General features: G+C 49.6%; 1 protein-coding gene across 1 annotated transcript in view; it reads right to left on the bottom strand.

The window, feature by feature from the left end:
• Positions 1-25,970, bottom strand: part of INSC (INSC spindle orientation adaptor protein) — a 121,845-nt gene that overhangs the window by 19,060 nt on the left and 76,815 nt on the right. The window contains exons 6-8 of the mRNA XM_036861206.1: positions 23,770-23,895; positions 7,170-7,341; positions 2,947-3,125 (exon numbers count right to left, since the gene is read on the bottom strand). Coding sequence (XP_036717101.1) covers positions 2,947-3,125; positions 7,170-7,341; positions 23,770-23,895 — 477 coding nt within the window. The remainder of the gene's footprint in view (positions 1-2,946; positions 3,126-7,169; positions 7,342-23,769; positions 23,896-25,970) is intronic.

The following is a 25,970-nucleotide window of genomic DNA, read 5'->3' as shown; positions in this document are numbered from 1 at the left end:
GGGTTCTCGCTGAGATGTTCAAAGGGAGGCGGACAAATATAGATCCAAGACCCAGAGGCTCTACACAGCACTGGCGTCATTGGCAGACGCATTACCGGAACCCTCACGGGCATTTAATCTCCTAAGTGTTTCAGGAGGCGGTAAACACTTCAGAGTCTAATTCATCTTCTTTGTCTTCATTACTGGGAGCCCTCTGATCACCTTAATCCTCCCTCTGTCAAAGGAAAGAGCCATTTGTTTCTTTAATGGGTCCTCTCTCACTAGCTAAGTGGTTGCTCTGAGTCAGGGCTGAAGGTGATGCCATCCTGAGGACAGAGGAGAAGAGCCTGGCTCAGCCATGGGGAGATGGGAAGGGGGGTGGGGTGGGGAGATGGGGGGATGAGGGAGACAGGGCGGTGGGAGAGCGTGGCAGGAAAACGCCTGACTCCAGATTCAGAAGGAACTGCCAACTGCATAGAGCTTGACTACGTTCTCCATTCTCTCCCCACCCTGAGCCCCTCCTTCCTAGGAATCAGTGAGGTTCCAAGAGGGGGCTAGTCGCTCCTCAGGATGAAAAAGGGTCTGTACACATAGAGCCACGGGATGTCTAAGCTGGAGGAGACCATCCCACTTTACAGATAAGGACACTCCCCTCTGAAGGTTCCCCATTCAGGGCTGAGTACCACCCATTCAAAGGCCAATAATAATAACAGACAGTGGCTTCCATTTATTTCATAGTTTCTGTGTGCCAGGAACTGTACCAAAAGTTTGTATTAGTTTATTCAATTCTTATTTTATCTCTGTGAAGTATGTATTATTCAACCCCATTCACAGATGAGAAAACTGAGGCTCGGAGTGACTTGCCCAGAGTTACATGATCATGTAGTAGAGAAGCTTTAACCGCATGTCATCTGATCCTCCAACCCCTGTTCTTACCGCCTCACTACTGGATTTTGTATGAAATGACCAGAGTTGGCTGCAGGAGAGGTACTTGAAAGGAAAGGGACCTAAAATCGTGTCAGGTAGGTGAGAGACCCAGCAACTGGAGGCGTCTAGCTGAAGAAGAGAAGAGGAGGAACAAGGCGGATCAGGCAGAGTGAGCCCTCCGGTCCCATGCCCCACAGCCAAGGACGGTGACTGCAAAGGGCCGGCCCTGCTCAGGAGCCAAGCAGCCAACAGCCAGCCCAGTGAGCCACCACTCTTCATCTGTTTGTGCTGTCATACCTTGTCTGTATAGGGCTTGTCCAACTAAGAAGTGAGAGATTGAACAGGAAAGGAAGTCTGGAACTCCATCATGCAAGGCTTGGAAGACCAAACTGAAGATTTTGGATAATTCACTATCTGTGCTCTCCCTTGCAACATCAAGTTTGAAAAATAATGATAGTCATCACTTACTGAGGACTTAGTAGGGACAAAGCATTGTATCAGGTCCTTTACATGTATTATCTCACTTGCCCTCACAAGGACCCTGCAAGGTAGATGAGAAAAGCAACACCCAGGAGGCTGTGACTTGCCCAAAGTCACCCAATTAATAAATGGGAAGTCACCCAATTAATAAATGGGCCCAGACAAGATCGACATTCAGTCTCTCTGACCCCATAGCTCCACTACCTCCTCTTCATCTTCAGAGATGGCAGCAGATAAGAGTCAAAGACCAAGGTCTATGTCAGGCCAGGATTCAGTGCTGGCTAGCTACTTGTCAACCATATGATTTAGGGGATAATCTCTTGAGCCTCAATACTCTTATCTGTAAAATGCAGCAGATATTATCAGCCTCACAATATTAGTAGAACCCTCATATGCAAATGCTTATATACTAGAAATTCTCTCTGAATGGGAGTTTCTATGGTTGGCTGCCTTTCCCCAGGTGATTCTAAAGACAAGAAAGAACTGATGAAGTGCCATCCTGCTTCTTCCCTTTCACGTCCTAAACAAGCATTTATAGCATTTCGCCAAGGGTGCCAGCTCTGGGCCAGAGGCCTGAAGAAATCCTGGGGAAGTATAGAGCATGGGCCATGCCCTCAGGGGGATAAACATGAAATAACTGGAAAGGAATAAATATCATTGGAAAAGTCAACACTGCATTGTGAGGTGTGGCCTCCAAGAAAAGGATGATCCCGGGGAGCTGGGGCCGTCTGGGAAGGCTTTCCCAGAGTTGCTGGGGTAGGAGCTGGCACGTGAAGCTGTGGCAGCTTTGACTGTATGATGAGGCTGGAAGAAAGAGGTGGGGCTGGGGAGCTGGGTTGCAGACAGGGATGAGCTGGGTTGGAGGCGGAGGATCATCTAACAGAGTTCAGACACCTGGTTGAATTTACAGAGAACTAAAACCCACCAATCCACTGCCCCCACCTCTGGAAGAGAAATGGGAGGCTGAGTACAGCAGAGGTGGGACAGGATGGGATTCCATAACCTCAGAGCTCAAAGGCCATTGAAAACCCCCTCATTCAATGTTTTCAAACACATTTAGTAGTAAAATCCTTTTTCCCCAAACAAAACTTTACATGGAGCTCAAATATACAGGAAAAAAAAAAAAATTGAGACTGATATAGGGGTTGAGGCCCAGAAGCAAGGCTCTGCTCCAAGACCCTGTTTCACAGAGGCAGAGAAAGGAAGAAACTCGCTGCAGGTACAATGTCAGACAGGCAGGTGCCCACACGGCTGGATACAGACATTTGGAGGAGGTCCAGGGATCTTCCCATGGCACCTCTCTGCCTCTTAGGATGGACAGGTCTGGATGGAGATGGAGGAAGTCTCTCTAGTGGTTGGGATGGGAAAGGAGGGTGGGAATGGGCTTGTGGAGATGTTTCAAGGGCAACAAGGCATGTTGAAAACATATTCCTTTACCTTCCCCCAGATTGCTACTAACAGGACCGACAGTGAGCTGCAGCCCAGAACCTAAGGCCTGGCCTCCTGCCCTCTGACTTCACGCTTACAGGTTCTGGGCCTGGTTCCCCCTGAGCTGCTCACCTGGTCCCGGGTGTAAGGCGTGTCTACTCTCTGCTTGTCGCTGCAGGCCTCCAGGAGGACGCGGATGGCCTTCAGTTGCAGGAGCATCTCACAGGCCATCGTGTCAAAGAAGGTGATGTTGGCAAGGGCCGCAGAGGCCAGCAGGAAGACTTCCCCAGACGAGGCCTCTTGGCACAGTTCTGGATGGTGAAGAGGAAGAAAACAGCTTCACTGCCGAGCGCTTTCATATCAGTTACCTCATTTGGTTTCCACAATAGCTCTGGGAGAAAATTTGGGCAGGTGTTATAATTCCCATTTTACAGATGAAGAAAGTAGTTACTGGAGAGGGAAATGTGTCTTCCTACATAAGTAGCAGGGCTGGCATTTGAAACCTTATGTGTGTGTCCTAATCACTCCATCCAACAGGTATTTACTGAGTGAACACTATGTACCCGGCACCCTGGTGTTTTGGGATGGGCTGGCAAACAAAACAGGTCAGGTCTTTGCTCCTGTTAAGCTTACATCCTACTAGTGGGCAAGACAAAATGAATTTTTAAAAAACTAATATAAATAACTGCAAACTAATAAATGTGAAGGAGGAAATAAACAAGTGCTAAGACGGAGAATAACTAGAGGCCCATTGGGTGCGTAAGGAAGGTCTCCCTAAGAAAGTGACTTTACTGCTGAGACCTGAGGGGAAAAAAATGAAGCAGTCATGAGAATATTGGGGAGAAGAGCATGTTCCAAGCCAAAGGAACAGAATGTGCAAAGGCCCTGAGGCAGGAAAGAGCTCCTAGTCCATGTGTGTGTCTCCAGTAGCGTTCACTAGACCTGCTGAATTTGCCTTGAAGAAGAGGCTGAAGTTAAAACATCAAAACACTACCTCTCCAGCTGCCATCAGCGAAGTTTCAGGATTTCCTTTTGGTCCCAGGATAAGGGTCACCTGGCTGCAGAAAAGTCCTACACCAAGCCCCTGAACGTCAGGCTCTTTCTCTCTGATCCTAGTGGCCGTAACCCAATCCTAACCGTATCCCCCCACTTACCATCTGTAATTGTACTGAGGGTCTTTAAGGAGGAGAGGACCACCCCCAAACCCTGCATCCCTTCCCCACCTAACACATTCCCCCATGGGCTCCACATGACCTAGAATGGACTCCTGCCTTGGACAAGGCATGCAAGGATCCATGGCGCTGCCCACCCATCCCAATGGACCTGACTTCTGACCCTCAGCTCCAACTTGACTGCTAATCAAGGTGCTTCCTGGGTCCAGGCCCCTCCTACTGACAGCACCTCTATGAAAATACAGGAAGAGAAGCCATACTTCAAGAAAACAGCCACAAGAGAGAAAGAAAGCTTTAGGGGAAGAGTTGAGCTGTGTTCTATCCTGATCTCTAGTTCTTGCTTCCAAAGAGTCTACTTCTAGGTCCTGGCATTAAACCTGGCACCTCTTGGCACCTTCCAGTACATGCAGTTTCTGGTCCCTGCCTTTAAAGGGACAGAAAATAGCATTAGTTGAACCCCTGCAGTGTGTCTTACACAGTGCCATTAATTTCTGAGCACCCTTAGAGCAGAAGGTGGTCGCCTTCATTTAGATGTAGAAGCTGAGACTCAGAGAAGCCGGTAGTAGCAGCAGCAGCGACCTCCGATTGAGTGTTAATTCTGTGCCAGGCACTGCTGTACATGCTTGACCTCACTAACCCATTCCATCCTCACAACAACCCAATTTTTTATCACAATTTTATAGATGAAGGAACAGAGGATTCAAATGTTAAATGATTTTCCCAAAATTGTGGAACTGAGGAATGATGGTAACTTGGGGGGGAAGGGGGCTGGAATCAAACTGCTTGACCCCAAAGTCCCCACTCTTTCTACATTCCAGGCTGCCTCTTGTCTCTGGGCCTCTTTGCCTCATTCCCAGTGATGCTCCTGTAGATCTAGTTTCATTTCTATCAGGAGGGCAATGCCTGCTTCTGGGCAGCGCTGCTCCCTGCAGCCCAGGTATGACTATTAAAATACTTAGCATCTTGATCTAGCCACCCTGGGCTGGGGCAGCACGTTAGCCAAGGAATTAAGGACTCTGATTTCCCCTTTCCGATGACTGCTTTATCCTCTGATTTGGGGGGAACAACTAGGGTCAGCCCTTCCACGCCACCTCCCTACGTCCAGGGTGTGGGGTAAGACCGTACAACTCACAGCCCATTTTGTTGCAAGATCTCTTCTAGGTCCGAACACCCACCCTCATTCTTACGAGTCACCATTGCTGCCAACACAGCAATTATTAACACAACCATCTAAGTGCCTTTTAATTTTAATGCACATTTATTTGAACTACAGGCTGAATCACCTGGGATGTGTTAGGAAGATTAAATTGAGGATTCCAGTGACTCATTTATAAATGTTTCCAGGGAATGGCAAGAAATTGGAGGACTATTTCCCACCAAAGAACAGAGCCCTGGCTACCTGCCCAGAAGATAAATCCCATCTGCTGACTCTCAGGGCGGACTCCACCACACATCTTCATCAGGGTGAAATAAATAGGGAGACTCCTCTTCTCCGGGGAGAAATCCAGCCCGGGCAAAGTAGAAATGGACATATGGCAATAATGAAAGGTTGTTTGGAATATATATGTTTTGATTTAGTATTTGCTATCATTTATAAACTGGGAGGTTTTCCATAAAACTTAGGATTTTTGTCTTTTTTTTAAATTGGCCTTTCCTACGTGGCAACAATGAACTGGAATTTATCAGTGATTGCCCCTCTTTAGTCACTGCACGTGCTTTTAAATTCAATACAGGACTCAAATCTCCTTATTTTCTTCTTCCATCTGACCTCTTCACCTCATTTATGTTTCCTGCCGGGCTCTGGCACATGACTGAGTACGACACCGCTGGTGTAAGTGAATCCTAACACTGTTATGTGGCCTTGAGAAAGTTCCTCAACCCCTCTGGGCCTAGGTTTCTTCTCTTAGGGTGGGCATTAAACTTGATGGTCTCTTGCATTCCCTCCAGCCAAGACTTTGAACAATTGGCTCCTGTGTTTTCTCAACTCTGAATCAATGTAGATGTTGACAAGTTGATTTCTCCCAGCCTGGCCTGTGGATGCCACGACCACAGCAACTAGAATCAGCCATTAAATCAACTTAACTGATGCTTCCTGCGTGCAAAGTGCTTGCAGATCTGAGAATTCTAGAGCGAGAAGGAACCCTGAGAGAAACAGGTCCTGACCCCTTGTTTCATATAATAGGAAAATTGTAAAGTGAGCTCTGCAATGTGACATGGCAAATGAGTGGCAGAATCTCACACAGCCTGCACAGGGCTGCCAGTCAAGAGCTTTTTGTTGGATGGATTTATCAAAGACAAAACTCCAAGTCCAAGTGTTCTGACTCCAAGTCCCCTGTTCTGTGCTGCTCCTAAATTTGTGCTTTTCCAGATATTCCCAACCCTGCTTTGGTAACTCCAAGCACCAACCCTACATTTTCTGATGAGATCAATTTTCATTCAGTTTCAGTGAGATACAGATAGAGAGACAGTGACAGAGAAAGGGATCGAAGTAGAAACCCAGAGCATCACCGGAACTTATCAAAGAAAGGATGTGGTTTGCAAAACAAGTTTCCTGAGGATTGTCATCCAGGTGAGTCCTCCTAGTTCCTGCAGGTTTGCAGGAAGATTACATTCTAGATATGGGGCTCTGATTCTCCTGCCAGGAGCACACACGTCTGAATAGGGGACCCTAAAAGGGTCAAAGTTGTCAGGGCCCCAGGAAGTGAGGCCAGCGGTGGGATTGCAAGCAGCAGGTGGTGGGGAACAGCTGCTCTCTGAGAAGCCGCTTGCCCCCAGTCATTGCTGCCACATTCGCTGGGTACCGGGTACCATAGACTGAGATCTCAGGAGCAAAGCCCATCAGAATCTCTCTGGATAAGGATCTGGACCTCAACATTTGAGGCCCCACTCTTCCCTGGGGCTTGTCCTGTTCTCCTGTTTGAAAGGCCAATTAATCCCAATCTGAAGTCAATTCAAGGAGCTTCTTGGAGGGCTGCAAATGCTTCAATAGAAGACTTGACAACAGAGCTCTTTAAGGCCTGACTCTGATACTTCAATGGTGGGATTTCAACTAGTGTGATCTGTGTGCAGGAGATATGTGGGTGCAGTGGCGGGGGGGACAGGGAGACTTTCCTGTCCTTCCTAAAGACAACTGTGACAAGGCCCTCCTCACCCAACGGTCCCCTCCAGACCCGGATGACTCACTAACGAGGGCTGTCACGATCTCCTCCATGCTCTCCAGGAAGCTGCTGAGGTGCTGGGTGAAGGGCAGGTGTGGGGAGGTGACTTGGGCGACCACAGCCGCAGCCTCAGCCCGCGTGGCTTCCGAGTGGCTGTCGTCAGTCAGGATGTCGGCCAAGCACAGAACGCCATCCACCTGCAGATGGAGAGAGGGCACAGCCCTGTGCATTTGGGGAGAGCACGTGCTCATGATAATAATGAGACAGACTCACAGTCAAGCCTGGGCCCCAGTGACTCTGGGGGCTTATCCGTTGGCTCCAAAGAGATCACTGACTTCCCATGGCATCTTAGATGGTGGACATCAGCAGGCGTCCAGGGGCTAGGCCGGGGCACCCACCACAGAGAATTGTAGTAGAAAGAACAATCTCTTAGAAATCTCACGTCCCTGAGTTCACATCCTAGCTCCCTCTCGCTTGGTCACTCAGCCTCTCTGAGACTGTTTCCTCATCCACCAACAAGGTGTGAGGAGCTAAAGAGATGAAGCAGGTGATACTGGATCCAGAAGCGATGCTTAACAATGTTGGCCCCCTCCTCCCCTCCGTGGGTCAGCAGCAGGCTGAGCTCAGCGTCTTTCCTCCCGCATCCTGTCCTCCACCACCTTCCCCCGCAGAGAGAGGGCTGCTCCCCTGGACGCCTTGTTCTCTCTGCCCCACCAGAGAGAAACAGACCTGGGCAGAGTGGGAGCTGAATGCCAGATAAAGACTGCAGCTTCCAGTTCTGCCCCAGTCGGACCTGCTCTTGGCATAGTAACTTCTGCTTACTGAGCGCTTGATACAGGCCAGCTACACGGTGCATGTGTTACTACACCATTAATCCTCATAACAGCCTTCTGAGGGCAGTGCTGTTACGTACAGCGTATGTGTTATTGTACCATCCATCCTTTTAATAACCCTCTGAGGTCAGTGTTATTATTATCTTCAATTTACAGATGCAGAAACTGAGACACAGAAAGGTTCATTGACTTACCCAAGATCGCAGACTTTAAAAGCAGTTGGTTTGGGATTTGAACCACAATGGTCTAGTCTCAAAGCCCATGGTTTTGAAGAGGCATCACACTGCCTTCTAAGACGTGACACCTGAGCTCAGACCCCAGACTCCAGCAAAGGTGAGCAGGTGAGATTTGTCTAGAGAAAAGGCAGTAACTTGCCAAGGTTAGCTCAGCAGGGCTCCTGCAGCCCTTCGACGCCCCGGGACACCCGCCTGCCTGGGGACCCTGCCACCAAGGGCCAAGGAGAGCTTCCCTTGTGAGGGATCGGAAGGGGGAGGGGCGAGGCAGGGAAAGAGCCAGGGTGAGGTGAGGTGAGGAGAGGTGAGGAGGGGAGGCGCCTGAGCTGCTGCCCTACACCTGCCGAGGCCTGGGCTCCTGTCCCCACTCCTGTCCCTGCTCCCTTACTTCCTGCCACTCAGCTTCCGCTGCTCTCATGTTGTTTGACTAATTACCCCCACCATGTTCTGGGCCTCCCTTAAATGTTCTTGGGAGCCTTCGGTCCATTAATTTTGAAAGCCTTTGGCAATCTCAGACTCAAAAGAGACAAATGTGGAAACAGGAGCCCGGGGAACTGTCTGCAATAAAACTCACCTGGATGTGCTTAATAAAAGAGCAAACAGGAGCCAGCAGCCCCTGCAGGACTGGGCCCGTGCCAGGTGTTTGACTAACAGGCCTCACCTGGGCCCAGGGATGGACATGGGGGCTACTCTGGGCCTAGAAACAGGGAGCAGCACCCCTCTTACTGCCAACCTAAGATGCCTCTTAGGCTTATCTGGTTCGTCCCCTTCCTCCTTCCAGCACCACCCAAGGCAGTAGCTAGGGAGCAACAGGGTCTCTAGTGGGGGAATGTCTCAGCCAATCCTATTCCCTAACCTCATCTTGGATGCAGATGGAGTTGCATCTCAGACCCAGCTGGAAACGCTGGTCAGACCCAAACCTAACCCCCAACGTCTGCTGGGAGATGGGCCAATCTGAACGCACCAGAGAGGCCAAGAGGTTGGTGGTCACGGAGCGTCTGTGCCCCCAGGCCCTGCACACTAGGCATGCTTCCCAGCCCAGACTGCCACTCAGCAAGCTCACTGAGCACAATCTCCCTGAGCACATGCTGAGTGCCAGGCTTTGCGCTGGAGCAGCGGGGCAGGGACAAGTGACCCGTCCTCAAATGACTATTGCACAATGTGACTTCTGGTGAGGATGCTCCGTGGGACACCTCCGGGAAGCCCCTCTGACTTAACGCCCACACCCCAGCTCGGGGAGGCGGCCCTCCTCGGAGCTCACGTCCAGGCGCATCTACTGTCATAACAGCATTTATCACACGGGATGGCCATGTTTCTCCAAGTGGCATCTGTGGTTGACACCAAATTCACTAAGAGTTTCTTCAAAACACATTCCTGGGGACTTCCCTGGTGGGCCAGTGGTTAAGACTCCACGCTCCCAATGCAGGGGGCCTGGGTTCGATCCCTGGTCAGGGAACTAGATCCCACATGTCACAACTAAGACCTGGTGCAGCCAAATAAATAAATATTTAAAAAACAAAAACAAAAACAAAAACAAAAAAAAACACATTCCTGGGCCGCACCCAGACCTATTCAACCAGGCTTTCTGGGGAGGCCTGGAATCTGCTTTTAAACAAGGTCTGAAGCCGACTTTATACACCAGCAATTTGGAGAAGCATCCTGGGATGTGATTCTCCACTCCCTTTTCTGTCTGGCTGTCTCTGACATCTTCCTGGAAGCTCTGCAAGCCTGGGGACCACAGCTTGTGTACCCGTGACTTCTCCACCAAGTCTTCTTCACCAAGACTTGCTGACTTGGTGAAATGAGCAAGTTACTCATCTTCTCTAAGCCTCAGTATTCTAATCCTTAAAATGATAAGGCCTTGCACATAGTAGGCTTTCAATAAAGGGGAAAAAATGCAAGAGAGAAAATGGGACCTAGGTGTGTCCTAAGTGAGGACACACTTTAGACAAGTGAAGGTAAAGAAATGGCATTGCAGATGGAGGGGATATTGTAAGCGAAGCCCACTAAAGGAAGGGGCAGCTTTGGAGAACAGCCGGCTTGGAAACATGGATTCCACAGATTCCTGACCCCAGGAAAGTGACCCTGGATTGTCATGTGGGCCAACTGCCCAGGCCTCTGGCTCTGATGCCACTGACTGGCCACTTGGCCTCCTGCTAGCAAGCTGCCACCAGCCCTGATTGATCTCCGTATCCATCACCGTCTCAGCAATTCCAACTCAGTCCAGCTTATCAAGCAGAAGACCCTGAGGGGCCCTCCACCACAGGGCTCTGGGCCTCCCAGTGCCTGAACCAATTCCTGTAGTGTCAGAATATGCACAGGCTCTGGAGTCACACCTACCTGGGTCTGAATCCTGCTGCCATATCTTACTAGCCAGACAATTTTTGGTACCTACTTTGAGCCTTTATATATAATGGGAATAAAAATACCAACCCCAGAGGATGCCGAAATCTGGAATTGTTAACTAAGAGAATGCATGTACAGTGCCTGCCACATGGTGGCGCCATCACTCCACCTTATCCCCACCTGGCAGTTACAGTCATCTCTCCTAGACTTGGGGCCCTGAATCCTAGCTCGCCTCACTTTGCCTGCCCCAGCTGAGGTCTCCCAACTGGGCTTCTCTCCAGGGCTCCTTTCTGCAGGCTCCTCTGGGCCTGAGACCCCATGGAGAACCTCAGCCCTGTAGGTTGGGGCCCACAAGTTTACCCGCTTGCTTGGACAACTTTGGATCATGCAGCCCATAACTAGAACTTCTAAAAGGTCAGTGACTCCTCTTTTAATACCTGACCAGGAACAATAAGATTAATAATTACAATTCCTGAGAAGGGAACAGAGAGAAAAAGTACCACCCATGCATCTCTAATGTTCAACAAACAGTAACTGAGCACCTTATCGTGATAGATGCTAAACTAGGCAGACTGATACAGAGATGAATCAGGAACAAAATAAGAGATAGAGAAAGACAGACACATAGAGAAACCAAAGGTGGGGGGTGGAGGGAGAGATCATATGCTTAAAAGGATTTGGGAACTTGACTGGTACAAAGCCCAGCCTGTCCATTCCTCTCTTATTTGGCCTTTCTGAATCACCACCCCCTGCTGAGAACTCTCTCTATCTAGGCCTCTCTCCTTCCTGGGCCCCCACAATACCCACTTTTGGGCTCACCTCCTCCTAGCTAACCGCTTCTTAGCCACAGGTTTTGCCGTCAGCCCACTTTGTACCACCTCAGTCAATAGCACCCAAACCAAGTGGCCTCAATGACTCACTATGATGACCCCCTAGCCCTCCAGCCCTGACCTCCTTTCCCAAGATCCACATCTACATTTCCAGCCTGCTACTGGGTCTCTCGATGTTCAGTTCTAAAACTAATTTTCCGGGATATTTCACAGGCATCTCAAACCCAGTTCACTTTCAGCTGGACTGCTCATCTCCCCTGCCTTCCCTCCTCGCTCCCTCTCAGACCCAGGTGAGAAGTCACCTCCTCTGTGAACATGCACCTTCCTCCCCCAGACAGAGGGTCTCTGTTCTCCCAGCTGCCACACCACTCTGGTGTGCCCACAACTAGAGCACTTATTGTGCTGGATCATCTTCCCCAGCTTACATGCCCATCCCTGCACTAGATCTGAGCTGCTCAGGGCAGCTCCTGTACTGAATCTTCTCTGGTCTCTAGTACCCAGCTGAGGCCTGACACACAGTGGTTAACTTGTGAGGTGTGGGCTGAATGATGAGGAAACAGAGGCACAGGGTGGGGAAGAGACTGCCCAGGCCACGAAGCAAGGTAACGCCAGGGCCGGGACTCCCATCCTGGTCTCCCCGCTCCTGGCCCTGTGGCCGCGCTGTGGGGCCTTTGGTGGGGCAATGTAGGGAGAAGGCTGGTGAGAGGGCCAGGTCAGTGAGGGCTGCTCAACTCAGCTCCAGGGAGGGCCTGGGAGTAGCCCAGCCTGAGCCAGCTTCCTCCAACCCTGATCCCATTTCTGGAAAGTCTCCATCCCCAAACACCCACTTCCCATCCTCAGTCATAAACGTAATGATGCCAAGAGAACAATCTAATCAAAGCACTTTCACATCCCTAAAGAAATTGCTGCTGGGAGCACTTAGAGGTAATTAGCTTTTACCTAGCGTGGAATGGGCCTGGGCAGAGGACAAGCGTTCCTCATGGGAGGATGTTCATGGGGTGGTGAGGATGGTCTGGCCTGGTCCCTACCTGGGCCGTAGGATTGATGCCACAGGAATCTGCTACAGAGGAAATGGGTGGACTCTGAGAGTCTCCCTGGGCAGTGGGGGAAGGAGCGTGGAAACCACGCAGCTGAGGAATCCAAGTGTACCGTAGACATCACGTCCAATTTATGAGCAATGTCCTCCTACTGGTTTTTAGAAAAGCATCAGTGGTGGCTTTAATGTGAATATCAAAGGGACCCTGGTTAGTATACAAAGGCCCATCATATATCACTGGTGCTGGTCTGCTCCTTCCTAATTCCTTTTTGTATGTTTACTTTTTAGGGAAAGGCAGAGGAGTTGATTGTCGTAACAGATAAACAGATTCATGCAAATGCAGTGATAACTCAGCCTCAGTGGGGGAGCATGACCTAAAGACCCCCCAAATTTCCTCCTTCACCTTTCTGTCCACTTGGATACCAAAAGCTTGCAGAAAACATAAAAGACAAGTGGGAACCACAAAGCAGTTGGAATCCTGCTCATGGATGGATCTGTCTGCCCAGAGTACAGCCAAAGGGAAAATTCAGGCACAGTCAGAGAGGGAAACAGGGTCATGCCCGAGGAAGCAAAGACAAGTCAGGGCCAAGGGACAGGGCAAAACATTCGGTGGAATAAAGGAACCCATGGGCCAGAAGTAGGATCTGATGAGGGCAAGGTTCAGGACAAATTCTGTGAACAATGTAAGGGGTTAAAGGCTCACTTTATAAAATGACGTATTTGTTCTAAGGAGTGGCGGTAGAGCTGGGAGCCCAGTAGAAAGCCATAGAAAGTGAAACGGGCCTTCAGGAGGATAACGCTATCTTCCTCCCAAATGAACACATCCAGACCCCACTCAACTTCTTTTGCTTTTTCAAACAAGAATCTTTGATTAAAAGCCAAATGTCAAAATAGGCAAAAACAAATATGAATATGTAATAGGGAATGGAATAATGGATGAAAAGGATTATATAACCAGCTTGGCAGCAAAGTCAGTGAGGTGAGTTATTGAGGTGGAAAGAAATCAAGAATTAAATCACTTAAGAATATAAATGGAAAATAATTTCCCTGTCAAGCAAGTGATTTTCCTTAAAGCAGATTGTCGAAAAGATGCCCTGGAGGGGGGCTTCCCTGGTGGCACAGTGGTTGAGAATCCGCCTGCCAATGCAGGGGACACGGGTTCGAGCCCTGGTCTGGGAAGATCCCACATGCCACGGAGCAACTAGGCCCGTGCGCCACAACTACTGAGCCTGCGCGTCTGGAGCCTGTGCTCCGTAACAGGAGAGGCCGCGATAGTGAGAGGCCCGCGCACCACGATGAAGAGTGGGCCCCGCTTGCCACAACTAGAGAAAGCCCTTGCACAGAAACGAAGACCCAACACAGCCAAAAATAAATAAATAAATTTATTAAAAAAAAAAAAAAAGATGCCCTGGAGGCATTGGGTAGTGGAAGGAGTGGAGTTTGTGAGAAGTTATCAAAAGGTCACTAAGAAAAAGTTCATTTCCCTTTGGGTGAGGGTTACTAGGCATGTGCTGATGTGAAAGTACCAAGTTTTCAGCAAAGCACTACTGGCACAGCTGGGATCTGAACTGTGCCAATGAGCTTCTAGATCAGTGGTTATTTGCCTGGTTCTCACATGATTGGAATCATATGGGGAAGTTTTAAAATACTAATGCCTGGGCTTCACCACCAGAAATTCTGATGTAACTGGTCTTGGGTGGAGTCTTGGCATCAGTATTTTTAAAGACTCCTCAAGTGACTCTAATGGAGATCCTGGGTTAACCACCTCTCCTCTAGAGGTAGCTGTGGTACAGTGGAAGTTGCACAAGCCTAGGAGTACGAAAAACCTGGGTTCATAACTCAACTGTGCTACTTGCTGACTTGGTGAAATGAGCAAGTTACTCATCTTCTCTAAGCCTCAGTATTCTAATCCTTAAAATGATAATATCCACTTAATGAAACAGTGAATGAAATATCAAAAGCATTCCCCCTGAAATCAGTAACAAGACAGAGATAGCCATTATGACCACTCCTATTTAACATTTTACAGTGGCCCTAGCCAATGCAACAAGACAACAGAAAGAAATAAAAAGGTATAATGATTGCAAAAGAGAAAGTGAAACTGTCATAATTTATAGATCACATGATTGTGTACATGTGTACATAATCCAAACCTGTATAAAATCCAAAAGAATCTACACACCATTAAAATTAATAAGTGAATTTAGCAAGATCATTAGATACAAGATTCAAAATTTATTTTCTATGTATTAACAACAATTAGAAAATAAAAAATTTTAAATAACACTTACATTAGCATAAAAACATACCTAGAAATAAGTCTTAAAAAAGATATGCAAGATGTCGACACTAAAAACTTGAAACATCGCTGAAATTAAATACAGTCTATATAAGTAGAGAGGTATGCTGCATTTATTGACTGGAATACCCTATACTGTTTAAGAAGCCAATTATCCCAAAATTTATTTACAAATTTAAAGAAATGCCAATCAAAATCTCAAAATCTTAAATTATATATAGAAGTGTAAAGAACTTAGAATTACCAGGATAATCTTAAACAAGAACAAAATTTGAGGATCTATACTACCAAATATTAAAATTTATTATAGACTACAGGGACTCAGCCAGTGCCATATTGGTACAAGGATGGAAAGAAAGATTAACTGAACAGGAAAATAGTCCAGAAACAGACTCATACCTGCGTCATCCCTTTACCTACAACAAAGGCACCACTTTAATTCAGTGGTGAAAAGACGGGCTTTTTGATAAATGGTGCTGGCTCAATTGGATATCATATGGAAAAACACTGAATCTTGAACACCAAAAAAATTTAATTTGAAATAGACCATTGACCTAAATGTGAAAAGTAAAATAATAAAGCTCCTAAAGGAAAATATAGGAGACTCTCTTCATGATTTGGGGGAACACAAACCTTTCTTAAATGGAGACAAGAAGCACTAACTACAAAAGAAAAGATCAATAAATTAGACTTTATCAAAGTTAATTTCTATCCATCAGAAGACACCATTAAGAGAATGAAAAAGCAAACCACGGACTGAGAATATGTATTCTCAATACATGTATCTGACAAAGGGTTTGTATGTAGAATACATACAAATCTTTTTTGAAGCTTATAAATCAATAAGAAAAACAACTCATTTTTTTAATGGGCAAAAGTGTCAAACAGATATTTCACAGAAGATAACCGAATGGTCAATAAGGATATAGAAAAATTGCTCAAAATTATTACTTGTCAGGGAGATGAAAATTAAAACCATCATGAGAGATCACTATATGTCCAAGCAGGCCACAAGCAGGGCACTGCATGTCCAGCTATCACAAGGCTTCAAACTAAATATCTGTACTTTTTGTTTTTTGGCCGTGCCAGGCGCGGTACATGGGATCCCCTGCACCCCTGCAGTGGAAGCACAGAGTCTTAAACACTGGACTGCCAGGGAAGACCCAAACTAATTATTTGTACTTTTAAAGTAGCCCAAGGGAGAATGAAACACTTCTTTGGAAACTGTGTGTTCATTATCTGTGTGGGTCTTTCCATTGCCCCTCTTTCTCTTGTCCTATAAGTCTCTTCCTCTTTCTCATCATTCTTCCCTCTCCTCGTCTCTGTCTCTGTGTGTGTGACCAGAGGACCCACCACCTGCTGTCAAGGGATGGCGGATGCTGGTTCCTGCTGCCTCTGTGCTTTGAGGGCTGGCCTGCTCTGTGCTGTAGGTGCCAGGCTGTTCCCAGGAAATGGGCCCTCCCTCATTAAATTCTGCCCCCAAACCTGCACCTTCTATCTTCCCTCAATCCCCTCACTGTCTCCCCTACCTGCTATAGCGACATCCTTTCCCCTGCTGGCCTCCGAGCTGGCACTGGCCCTACTCCCGAAGCCAAGGGGAAGCCAGTGCTGATGGTGCAGGCCCCACCTCTGCACCCTGTCCAGTGCCCTGAGCAGCCCTGGCTTCCCTGCGGCACAGCCTCCCTTCTCCCCAACACAAGCGGCGTGGCAGGGCTGCAGCTGTTGCTCTTGTCCACCAGGTGGCGCTGTTGCACAGCGCATGGGGACCCGAGGCCCGGCTGAGCTGAGCCTTCGCCCGTTGCTGCATTTAGGACTGAGGCTGCCCTCTCCAAAGTCAGGTTTGGAGTGCAGCACAGCCCCGGAGCCAGCAGGGCCTTCCTTCAGTCTGGACGATACTGGCCCCTAATCTCTAAGTGAATCTCACAGGGAGAGGCGGGGGGAGTGGGGCAGAGTGCCTAATTCTGTTCTCTCCTCTTCACATCCTGGCCTCCCTCAAGTCCCCCCACCCATACCCTCAAGGGAGATGGAAGGGGTTGGGAGACTTGGCAGGTGGGGAAGGGAGTGAGCCACACCCCCTCTAGAAAGCCCCTTTGCAGGGCTGAGGAAGGTGACAGTGTCAGTCCCCACTTCTGTCTGCCTGTCCACAGTCACAGCACAGACAGCTGACCTGGCACCCTCGGGTTCTCTGCACAGTCTGCCATCCAGGGCAGTTGCAGGCCCACACCTGGGGGCGTGAGAGCTGGCGGAAGCTGATAAGGGTAGGTGGGTTGAGCCCTAAAGAAGGGTGAGGAGACATCTGGATCTCCATTCAGAGGCATTTTCTCTCTCCCTCTCTCTAGGAGCTACTACAAGGTAAAGAAGGGGCTTCAAGTCAAATTAAGCAGAGTTCTTGCCTGGCATCCGTAGGTCCTCTCTCCCCACCCAGTCTCACTTACTTATTTAGAACTGACTACATGAAGATAAAGTAGCTGCCTCGCTCTGGAGTCTGCAAACGATGGTCCTTTTCGGCTAATGGGGTGGGGGGCATAGCAAACTGAAACTATAAGCAAAAATGGGGTTCTCAGCCCCAGGCTCTGCCTCTGCCAGTGTCTCTATGCCTTCCAGCCTCAACTTCCCCTTCTGTAAAATGGGCATGACCATCTCTCCCTGCCTTCCTTGCAAAATGATCGTTTGAACCAAATGAGCAAAAGGATGAGAAAAACTGGTTTACTTTTTTTGCAGATATGACTTATTTCTGACCATCTGCAGCCCTACAAGGAGCAAGCAGTAGAGAGAAAGTCCTATAAAACAGCAGCTAGAGAGACAGAGCCTCCCCACCATCCCCCAGAACCTGCTCCCTCCTGCCCAGGGTCTCTGGGTCCAGGCCTCCCTGTCTGCGGCCTGGCCCTTCAGATGTCAGGGCATCTCAATCCCAAGAAGCTGCCCCGGGAAATGGGGGTGAGGTGAGAGAGCTGCCTGGAGACAGGCAGCAATTTCTCCATCCCTCGCCACTGATGCTTTTCTTGTCAGACTTGAAGTTGAGCCCTCCTCCCCTCCCCGCTGCTCATCATTAATTTCTCCATCGATTTTCATTAAACTCTCCTCTTGGCTCCAACACAGGATGAACTCCTTATTTGAAAAAATGAAATAAGAGGGAGGGGGTGGGAATAAAAAAAATCTCTTTTGAAAGCAAGATTGTCTCTGGTCTCAAGGCTGGAAGAGGCAATTACTAGAACCGTCTCGGAGGTTGTCTGAGGCTGTCTGAGCATTGGGTTTGGAATGCCCCCCACCCCTTACGGCCCTACATTCTAGGTTCCTGCCCAGCCCCAGCCCCTCCCTGGACCCCAGTCTCCAGTCCAGCTCTAGTCCCCAGCACCCCCATCCTGGCCCCTGGCTCTGTCCAACCTTGACTGCCGCACCAACAGTGCCCTGACGGTCCCATTACCCACTCAGAACACCCTGGAACTCTGCCAGGGCCATGGCAAAATCCCAGGACTCAGGCTTTCTGGGAGCATTGCAGGATTTTCCCCAGACCAACCCAAAAAGGTGAAGACAAACAGGCCAGGAAAGAGGGAAGGGAAACAGACACAGGCGATTTCTTCCTCCAATCAGGCCCCACCTGCATTGCTGCATCACGTAATCATGGCAGCCCCACGGAGGAGGTGTCGTCCCGTTTTATAAAGAGGAGACCAAGGTTCAGAGAGGACTCGCTTTCTAGCCCCCTCTCAGCCTGCCCCCAAACCAGCAGTTCTCTGCCTTGGTAATGTCAGTCCACCTTCCCAGCTCTACTCCGCTCCAAGGCTGCCCTGACCAGGCCAGGTGGGCTAGGTCACCTGGCCACCACACGGGGTTGGGTCCATCTGCTCTCACTGGGCTGTGTGGCTCTGAAGCCCTCACTCCCTCTTTGGCCCTCATTTTCTTCATCCCATCTTCTCCAAAGTGGGTCTCAGAGAACCCTGCCTCCTCTTCTGGGCTCCCCCAACTCACTGAGCACGGAGCTCCTAAAAGACTTAGAGCCCCACTGGCCTACCAGCCGGCTGCGGAGTCCCTCTGCCGAGGCCACTTTCCCCCGGCCTGCCTGGGAGCTCCACCTTGGTCCTCGGGGCCCAGCTCCACTGCTTCCTTACTGCTGCCTTCACCAGCACCCCAGGCACAGGTGGTACCACCAGCCTGCGGCTTCTGATGGCCATGGGGCTACCACTTGGCCAGCCCAGGTGGGAGACAGGGAACACAGCTGCCTGTCTCTCCTCCCAGAGCCCAGCGCAGGGGCTGGGGAATGAGGGGCGACTGTCTGCTGAGGACACAGGACAGACTTCCTGAAACTCGCTGCCCCAGCAGGAGCACGATGGTGAGGAGGCTGTGGGCAGGATGAACCAGACCTCTGAAAAGAAAGCGTGGAGCCTTGAAAGACCCTTCAGGCACCTCTGCAGAGGCCTTTGCTATGTCTTGACATCTTGCTGCTCCAGACCCGCTCGGGGAATATCCACGTCTGCCCTCTTCCCGGACCAATACCCAGAGCCTGGTTCCCTGGGAGCCACTGCCCTGCAGTCCCCACCTCCAAAGGGCCAGCTCTTCCCAGGGTCTCAGAGTATAAAGAACATGGGCTTTAGAAACCAGCCAGACGTGCGTTTGAATCCAAACTACACGTTCATGAGCTGAGGGAACACAATCTCTGAGTCTCAGTTTCCTCGCCTGTAAAATGGAAAGGTCGTAGGGACTCGTGCTCCAGCCCCACTAACTTCTCCACACTGTGCACTGGGCAGCGTCTTTGGCCAAGCTTTCCCCTCCTGCTGGCGCGTCAGAGCTCTCTTCTCCACCAGACCATCATTTTCTTCAGGCCACTGATATGCAAAACCCCGGCAACTGGCATCACACCCGCCAAAATCAAAATAGCTACCATTTATTCAGTGCCTAGTGGGTGCCAGGCACCAGGTTACCGCAATCTATTTATCTCTGACAGCCCTGGGAGGTAGATTTCATCATGCGCATTTGATTGATGAAGAAACCACATCTCTGAGAAGTTAAGTAACTTGCCCAGGGAAACGTGTCCAAGTTCGTAGGTGGAAAAGCCTGAATTCCCATCCAGAAGAGCCTGACTCTCAAAGGCCACAGTTTTCCTGGAGCTGGGCTGCTTCACAACAAATGTGTGACGACGGAATGAATTAGTAGCGTGATGAGATGATGAGGGACTGAGTGAGCAGGCAAGGAAGCGAGTGAGTTGAAAGTAAGTGAATGACTGGATGGCAGAGAAAGAAGAAACAGGTGACTGGGTGAATCTATGGCCACTCGAATGCCCCAAGCCCAACAGAGCTCGGGCATCACGCAGCAGGGCCAAGGATGGATGGGGTGTCTGGTGACCTGACTAGACTCACACTCCGCAGGGATCTGTGCGTGATTTAATGAACCACTTTAAGGTTGGAGGGAAGCGGTGGTGGGTAGCCGCATGACAGAAATGGATTTTAACCAAATCCAGCACATTTCTTGCTGCCAATTAATTACGGGAGCCTCAGGGAGGAGGCTAGGCCAGTAAATCAGGGGGAGGCTGGGACTTTGACATTATCTAAAGAGGGCACGAACTGTGCCGGGTGAGTGTGCAGCAGGCGAAAGCCCCAGGGCCCCTGCTCCCCACCTCGCCTCTGCCTTGACTGCCGTGCTGTGGCTTCTGCAAATCAGCCTGTCCCCGGATTTTTTCACCTTCCATCCTAAACATGGACAACGGCTGACCTCACCAGAGCATCTGAGGCCAGTGCTCAGCAGCCGGATCACAGAGCCCACGTGGGCAGGACCTGGGGGAGGGACAGGTGATCCAGGCCCTCCTGGGTGTCTCTAGAACACCTCACAGCTTTGGAAGCAACATGATGTGGAGGAAAAGAGCATGGACCTTAGCCTCACGTATTGGAGTTGAGTCCTGGGTTGGCATAATGGTTCATAGCCCAGGCTGACTCTGGCTCAGCAGAGCTGGGATTAAATGATCGCCAGGCCATCTATTAGCTGTGTGCTCTTGAGCAAGTTGCTTCACTTCTCTGAGTCTCCGTTCCTTCTACAAACAACATGGATGATAACAGCACCAATGGATTAACGATTAAGTGACACCATGAAAGGTGGGGTTTAGCAAAGTGCTTGTCCAAAGCAAGTATTCGATAAATGTTATTATCCTTTTAATCACTGTCATGATGTCCTTATTACCTGATAGAATAGGGGTCGATAAATATTTTCTGTAGAGGACCAGATAGTAAATGTTTTTGACTTTGTGGGCCTCATGGTCTCTTGCAATTATCTAATTATGCTGTTGTAGAGAAAAAGCAGACAGAGAGAACACCTAAACAAAGGAGCCTGGCAGTGATCCATTAAAACTTTATGGATCAAAACTTTGAATTTCACATAATTTTCATGTGACACAAAATCTTCTTCTTCTTCTGATATTTTTACAGCCATTTAAAAATGAAAATAAAAATCTTAATTCATGGGCTGTACATGCCAAAAACAAGACAGCAGTATGACTTCGGCCCACAGGCTGTAACTTGCCACCCCCTGAGCTAAAACGTAAGCTCTAAGAGGACCAGGGGTTTTGCCTGTTTCGTTCACTGCTGTACTTCCAGCACATAAAACAATGCCTGGCAAAGAGCAGACAGTCGATAAATGTTTGCTGAATGAATGAATTACGAGCTGTGTGATTCTGTGCAGACGTCACTTCACATCTCTGGGCCTCGGTTTCTTTGTCTGTATAATGGGGATGCTTGTATACTCAAGGCAGATATCAAATGGAATCAGGCTGCCTGTGAAGGCACTTGGCAAGCTCTGTGACTGCAGAGCTGTAGTAGCTGTTTCCGACCACACGGGGGCTCCTTTCTGACAAGACTCCCTCCTGCTCACTGCTGGGCACAGAGTTATTTCAGAAGTATCTGTGTATGGAAAGTAATCTGACCTGGAGGAGGGGAAAGCCCAGAGACGGTGACCTTCTCCTGTACGAGTTGGGGGTGGGAGAATTAGGACTTTGGCCAGAAACAGCAAGGTGGTCCAGGTTTAGCTACAGAGATATTTTTTGGCAGTCTGAGAGTATCCATTAAACCAGTGAGTCAGTGAGGTCGACTGGGCATTAGACAAGCAGACGGGGTCCAAATCCTGGCTCCAAAACTTATTCTGTGATTTTAGGTGAGTCACTTACACTGGCTGAGACTCAATTCCTCGTCTTCAAGGTGGAGATATGAATAATGCTCACCTCACGAGGTTCTGGTGGGTTAATGAAGGGAATGCGTGTAAGGGGCTAGCTCAGCATGGGGCACTTAGTAAGCCCTCAGGCGCCGAGTGTCCCCCGTCCTCTTGCTTAGTGGGTAGGGGCTGGCTCCCAGGCCAGTGGCCCATCTGGCCTGGGAAAGATGCATTGGCGCCCTCTGGCTTTGGAGCCCCACGGGAGAAATTGCCTCCACAGCCTTCCCTGCTGCACAGGTTTTCACTCTGAGCAAAAAAAGCCCTGCTGTTTTCCTTCCCTGGATTGAGGTTTTCCTGCGGCTCTGCAAACTCTCTAAAGCCAAGAAATGCACAGCTTTTGGAGAACTGGCGATTCTAGTCCCTTCTGCCTTTTCCTCCCCTTCTTCCTGCCAACCAGCATGAAAGAAGATGAGAAACAAACGCGTATGGCCATTTCCCACTGTCTAAGGAAGAAGATTTTATGGGAGAAGAGAGGATTATTCAGCACATGAAGCTGGAAATGCTCAATGCATTTACTTCATGGAGTCTGTCTGTCTCGCCACTGCCTCTCTCCTCCATTTTACCGCCTAAGCAAGCACACACATACAAAGGCTTCTGACCCCATGGGAAGGGGGCACTCTGTCCAGAGGGCTGGCACTAGCTCCTTCACCACTTTGCTGTGTGACCTCAGACAAATTACTTCCCCATTCTGAGCCATAGCCTTCTCATCTGTAAACTGAGCAGATTTCCCATGCACCCTCCATCCTCAGCTAAAAGCACCTCAGAGCCTGTGATCCTGTGACTCTGTCCCATAACCCGAGCAGATTTAGAAAGAGGCAAGGTAGAATGTAAAACGACCATCTGTCTAGGAGTCCAGACCAAAGTAAAGAAGCTGAGGGTAGGGTGGAGGTTTTCTGGGCAGCCAGGACCAGACTGTGGGACACAGATGCACAGGAAGGGGAGCAGTTTGCTTGTCCCATCCCCTTTTAGACCAGTCACGAGAACAGACTCAAGGTACCTACCCCTCACCCTGCAGGCACCACAATTGTCACCAGGTCATACCAGGCCTTTCTATCTCTCTTCCATAAAAAAAATTCAGCATCTTTCCTTGAAATGTGGTTGAGAAATCCCCAAGTGTCAGCACTAGCCTCCCAACCCTCCTGCTAACATCCCTGAGGACCCATCTGCAGGCTCAGACCCACTCAGGCACCAGTGCTGAAGCAGCCTCAGCCCTACAACCTGGGGTAATTGGGAGGTGGTAGCTGGAATCGGTCACGTTGCCCTAGGTTGGCCTGGAGCTAGGCACCTGGGACTGTCAAGTCACCACCTTCTCTCCAGTCCTGGCCACCCCCAGTAGTGTTGACCCATCATGCGCTTGGACTCCAGTTTCCCTTTCCCTTACCCAAGCCGTCTTTGGGTGGAGCCCACCTGCTTGCCCAGGCACCCATGCCCACCCTGCTCATGTCTATCCTGCCCCCGGAGGAGCTGGATCCTCTTCCTTCTGCTGGGGTGCTGCCACGAGAGAAGGACCAACCGCCCTTAACCTCGACACCCCTCCCCACCTGACTTGCCTGCCTCCTGCTGTGTTCCCCCCCACCTCCCACCCCAACCCGCCAACCAGGCTCTGTTGGCCACTCCACCCAGGAAGTGCTGAGTGTCCCTCTGGACCCTGCCTTTCCCGCTGAGCTCCTCAGTCTTGGCCCCCTTCATGTCTTCATCAACCACAGTCAAGATCCCAGCAGCCCCACATGAATGATGCCTGGGAACAGGAGGGACTCGGGAGATTGCTCTTGCCAGACGTCCACCAGGAGGTCGCGCTCCCCATTCACCCACCCGCTCAGGGACCTCAGGCCCCACCCAGCCAGCCAGCTGCGCCCTTACCTTCTCCAGCTGGTGGACCCCCTCCTCCACGCAGCAGATGGAGGCCAGCGTGCGGAGCGCCTGGGGGTACAAGCACCGGAAACTGTCCTGCCGGCAGACCTTGAAGAGCGCCACGACCCCACCCTCCTGCCAAGAAAAAGAAAATGTCACGTGAACTCACTGTGTGAGCTCTCCAGGGGCTGACTCAAGAATTACTGATACCCCTCACTCAGCAGGTGTGTTTTGGGGTCTGTAGGGTGGCAGAATAGCCACCCCAAAATATGCTTTAGTGTAAGGATTATTTTGATTTGAAGGCAATTAAGAAGAAGCAGATACAAAAAAAAGATCTCTGTCCTCTCCCTATTTGACTAAAAGCAGGACATAAATTTAAAAAGATTATACCCTTTCCCCTCTCTACTAGGAAGAACAAGAGTTAATCGCTGGAGACAATATTAGACCCTTATCAGCCTGGATTCGGCACCAGAGGAATCCACATAGCAGACTTCAGTCTTCATCTACTATTAGTTTCCCATATATGTGTCTTCCCACAATTTGCCACCCCTAGAGAGTCAAGGTTCTCTTCCTCTGTCTTAACCACTTCTCTAAAAATGTACTGTTCCTTTGCTAAGATGCTACGTTAAGCCCAAGTTCTAACCAACCCTTTGAGTTACTCACCTCTGACCGTTCCCATGCATAAGTACAGTGCAAGTGCTAATAAACTTGTTTGTTTTTTTTTTCTATTGTTAATCTGGCTTTTGTCAGCCCAATTTCCAGGGCCCCAGCCAGAGAACCCAGGAAGGTAGTAGTAAAAAAGAATGTTTCCTCCCCTCTGGTTTCTATACACACACACACACACACACACACACACACACACACACACACACTCCCAAGCTCCCACACATGTTACAGTGAAATGCCAGCTCCAGAAATAATGTCATTCTTGGTAATCTAAACTGGAGGTGAGGGGCCAGGGCAGGCACACGTGCTGTGGCCAGGCTCAACGCCAGTTAACACTGCTCCCAGACTCCTGGCAACCCCCCTCAGCAGCCGCCATGGAATAAGCCTGGAGTTGTCAGAAACAGGTTCTAGAAACAAGTCTGAGGCAGATGGAGGGAACCGAAACCTAGATGCCTCGTGCTGGTTCTCACTATGCCAGTGACCCCCTGTTACTTCTCAGATGCTTCCACCACCATGGCAGGCACACAAAAAGGAGCTTTATTTACATCAGTACTATAATTCATTTCCATTTGGGGGATGGGAAAAACTAAAGTCCAGATGGGTGAAATAATCACCGCAAATCCACACTGGTCTTGTTTTCACTCCTTCACTCCAATTTGTAAAAGGAAAAGAGGAAAAACCTTTAGGATTGATCAGCCGAGCTCTTGAATGTGAACCTGCACTTTTCCTTTCTGAGACCTTGTGGCGACCTCCCAGGAGAAGTCTGAGAGGATTTCTGAGAAGAGTCTGGGAGTGAGGCGCTCAGCCTAACTGGACATCTTTATTCTGTAGAAAAACCACTGAAGCTGCCTTGGCTCCCACAGCAAAGTGAGAGAGACCAACAGATCACAAAGGCGACTCACCACACGTCCAGCAAACTGGTGGCAACCCCACCGTGGACATCCACGCCCAAAGCAGGGGAAGCTGGCTATCCCACAACTGTCTTTGCCCTGTTTCCTCCCTCTCCCCTTCCCTGAGGGCTGGAGGGGTGCCTAGGAGTGGCAGCAGGAAAGAATGCATGAGCAAGTGGTCTGAACTTGGTCCTGAGGGGCACTTGCCTTTAACCGCACCACTCCTGGCTCTAACTATGCCCACTGCCCTCAGTTCCCCAAACTGAGAAAGATGTTACAGGAAGAAGGAGGTGGGTTCAGCAAAATTACCATCCCCAATCAGATTTTTCAGAACTCTCTCAACAAAAAATGTACTATGCACAAAACAGGCTCTGTTCTGTGTCCCCAGGGATGCAGCAGTGAATGACTGAAAGGATCATGTATGAGCAACCAGAAGAAGCAGCAATGACCACTACGGCCCAGCACAGCCTCGCTGAAATGTCACCCCAGATCTCCCCTTACCCGCACCCCACAATGACAAGCCCCGTCCCCTGTGCAGTCTAAGAGTTTGGCTACCCATCACTGCAGGGACCAAGATGAAAGTATCCAATTCTGGGGGAGTTCAGAATTTCTGACATTTTATAATATTCCTCCTTCCTTTCAGGGTAGTTTCTT

This window comes from Balaenoptera musculus, chromosome 8, assembly GCF_009873245.2.
Source record: "Balaenoptera musculus isolate JJ_BM4_2016_0621 chromosome 8, mBalMus1.pri.v3, whole genome shotgun sequence".
Lineage (NCBI taxonomy): Eukaryota > Metazoa > Chordata > Mammalia > Artiodactyla > Balaenopteridae > Balaenoptera > Balaenoptera musculus.
The sequence above is the reverse complement of the archived record's forward strand: the minus strand, read 5'-3'. Positions and strand labels throughout refer to the sequence as shown.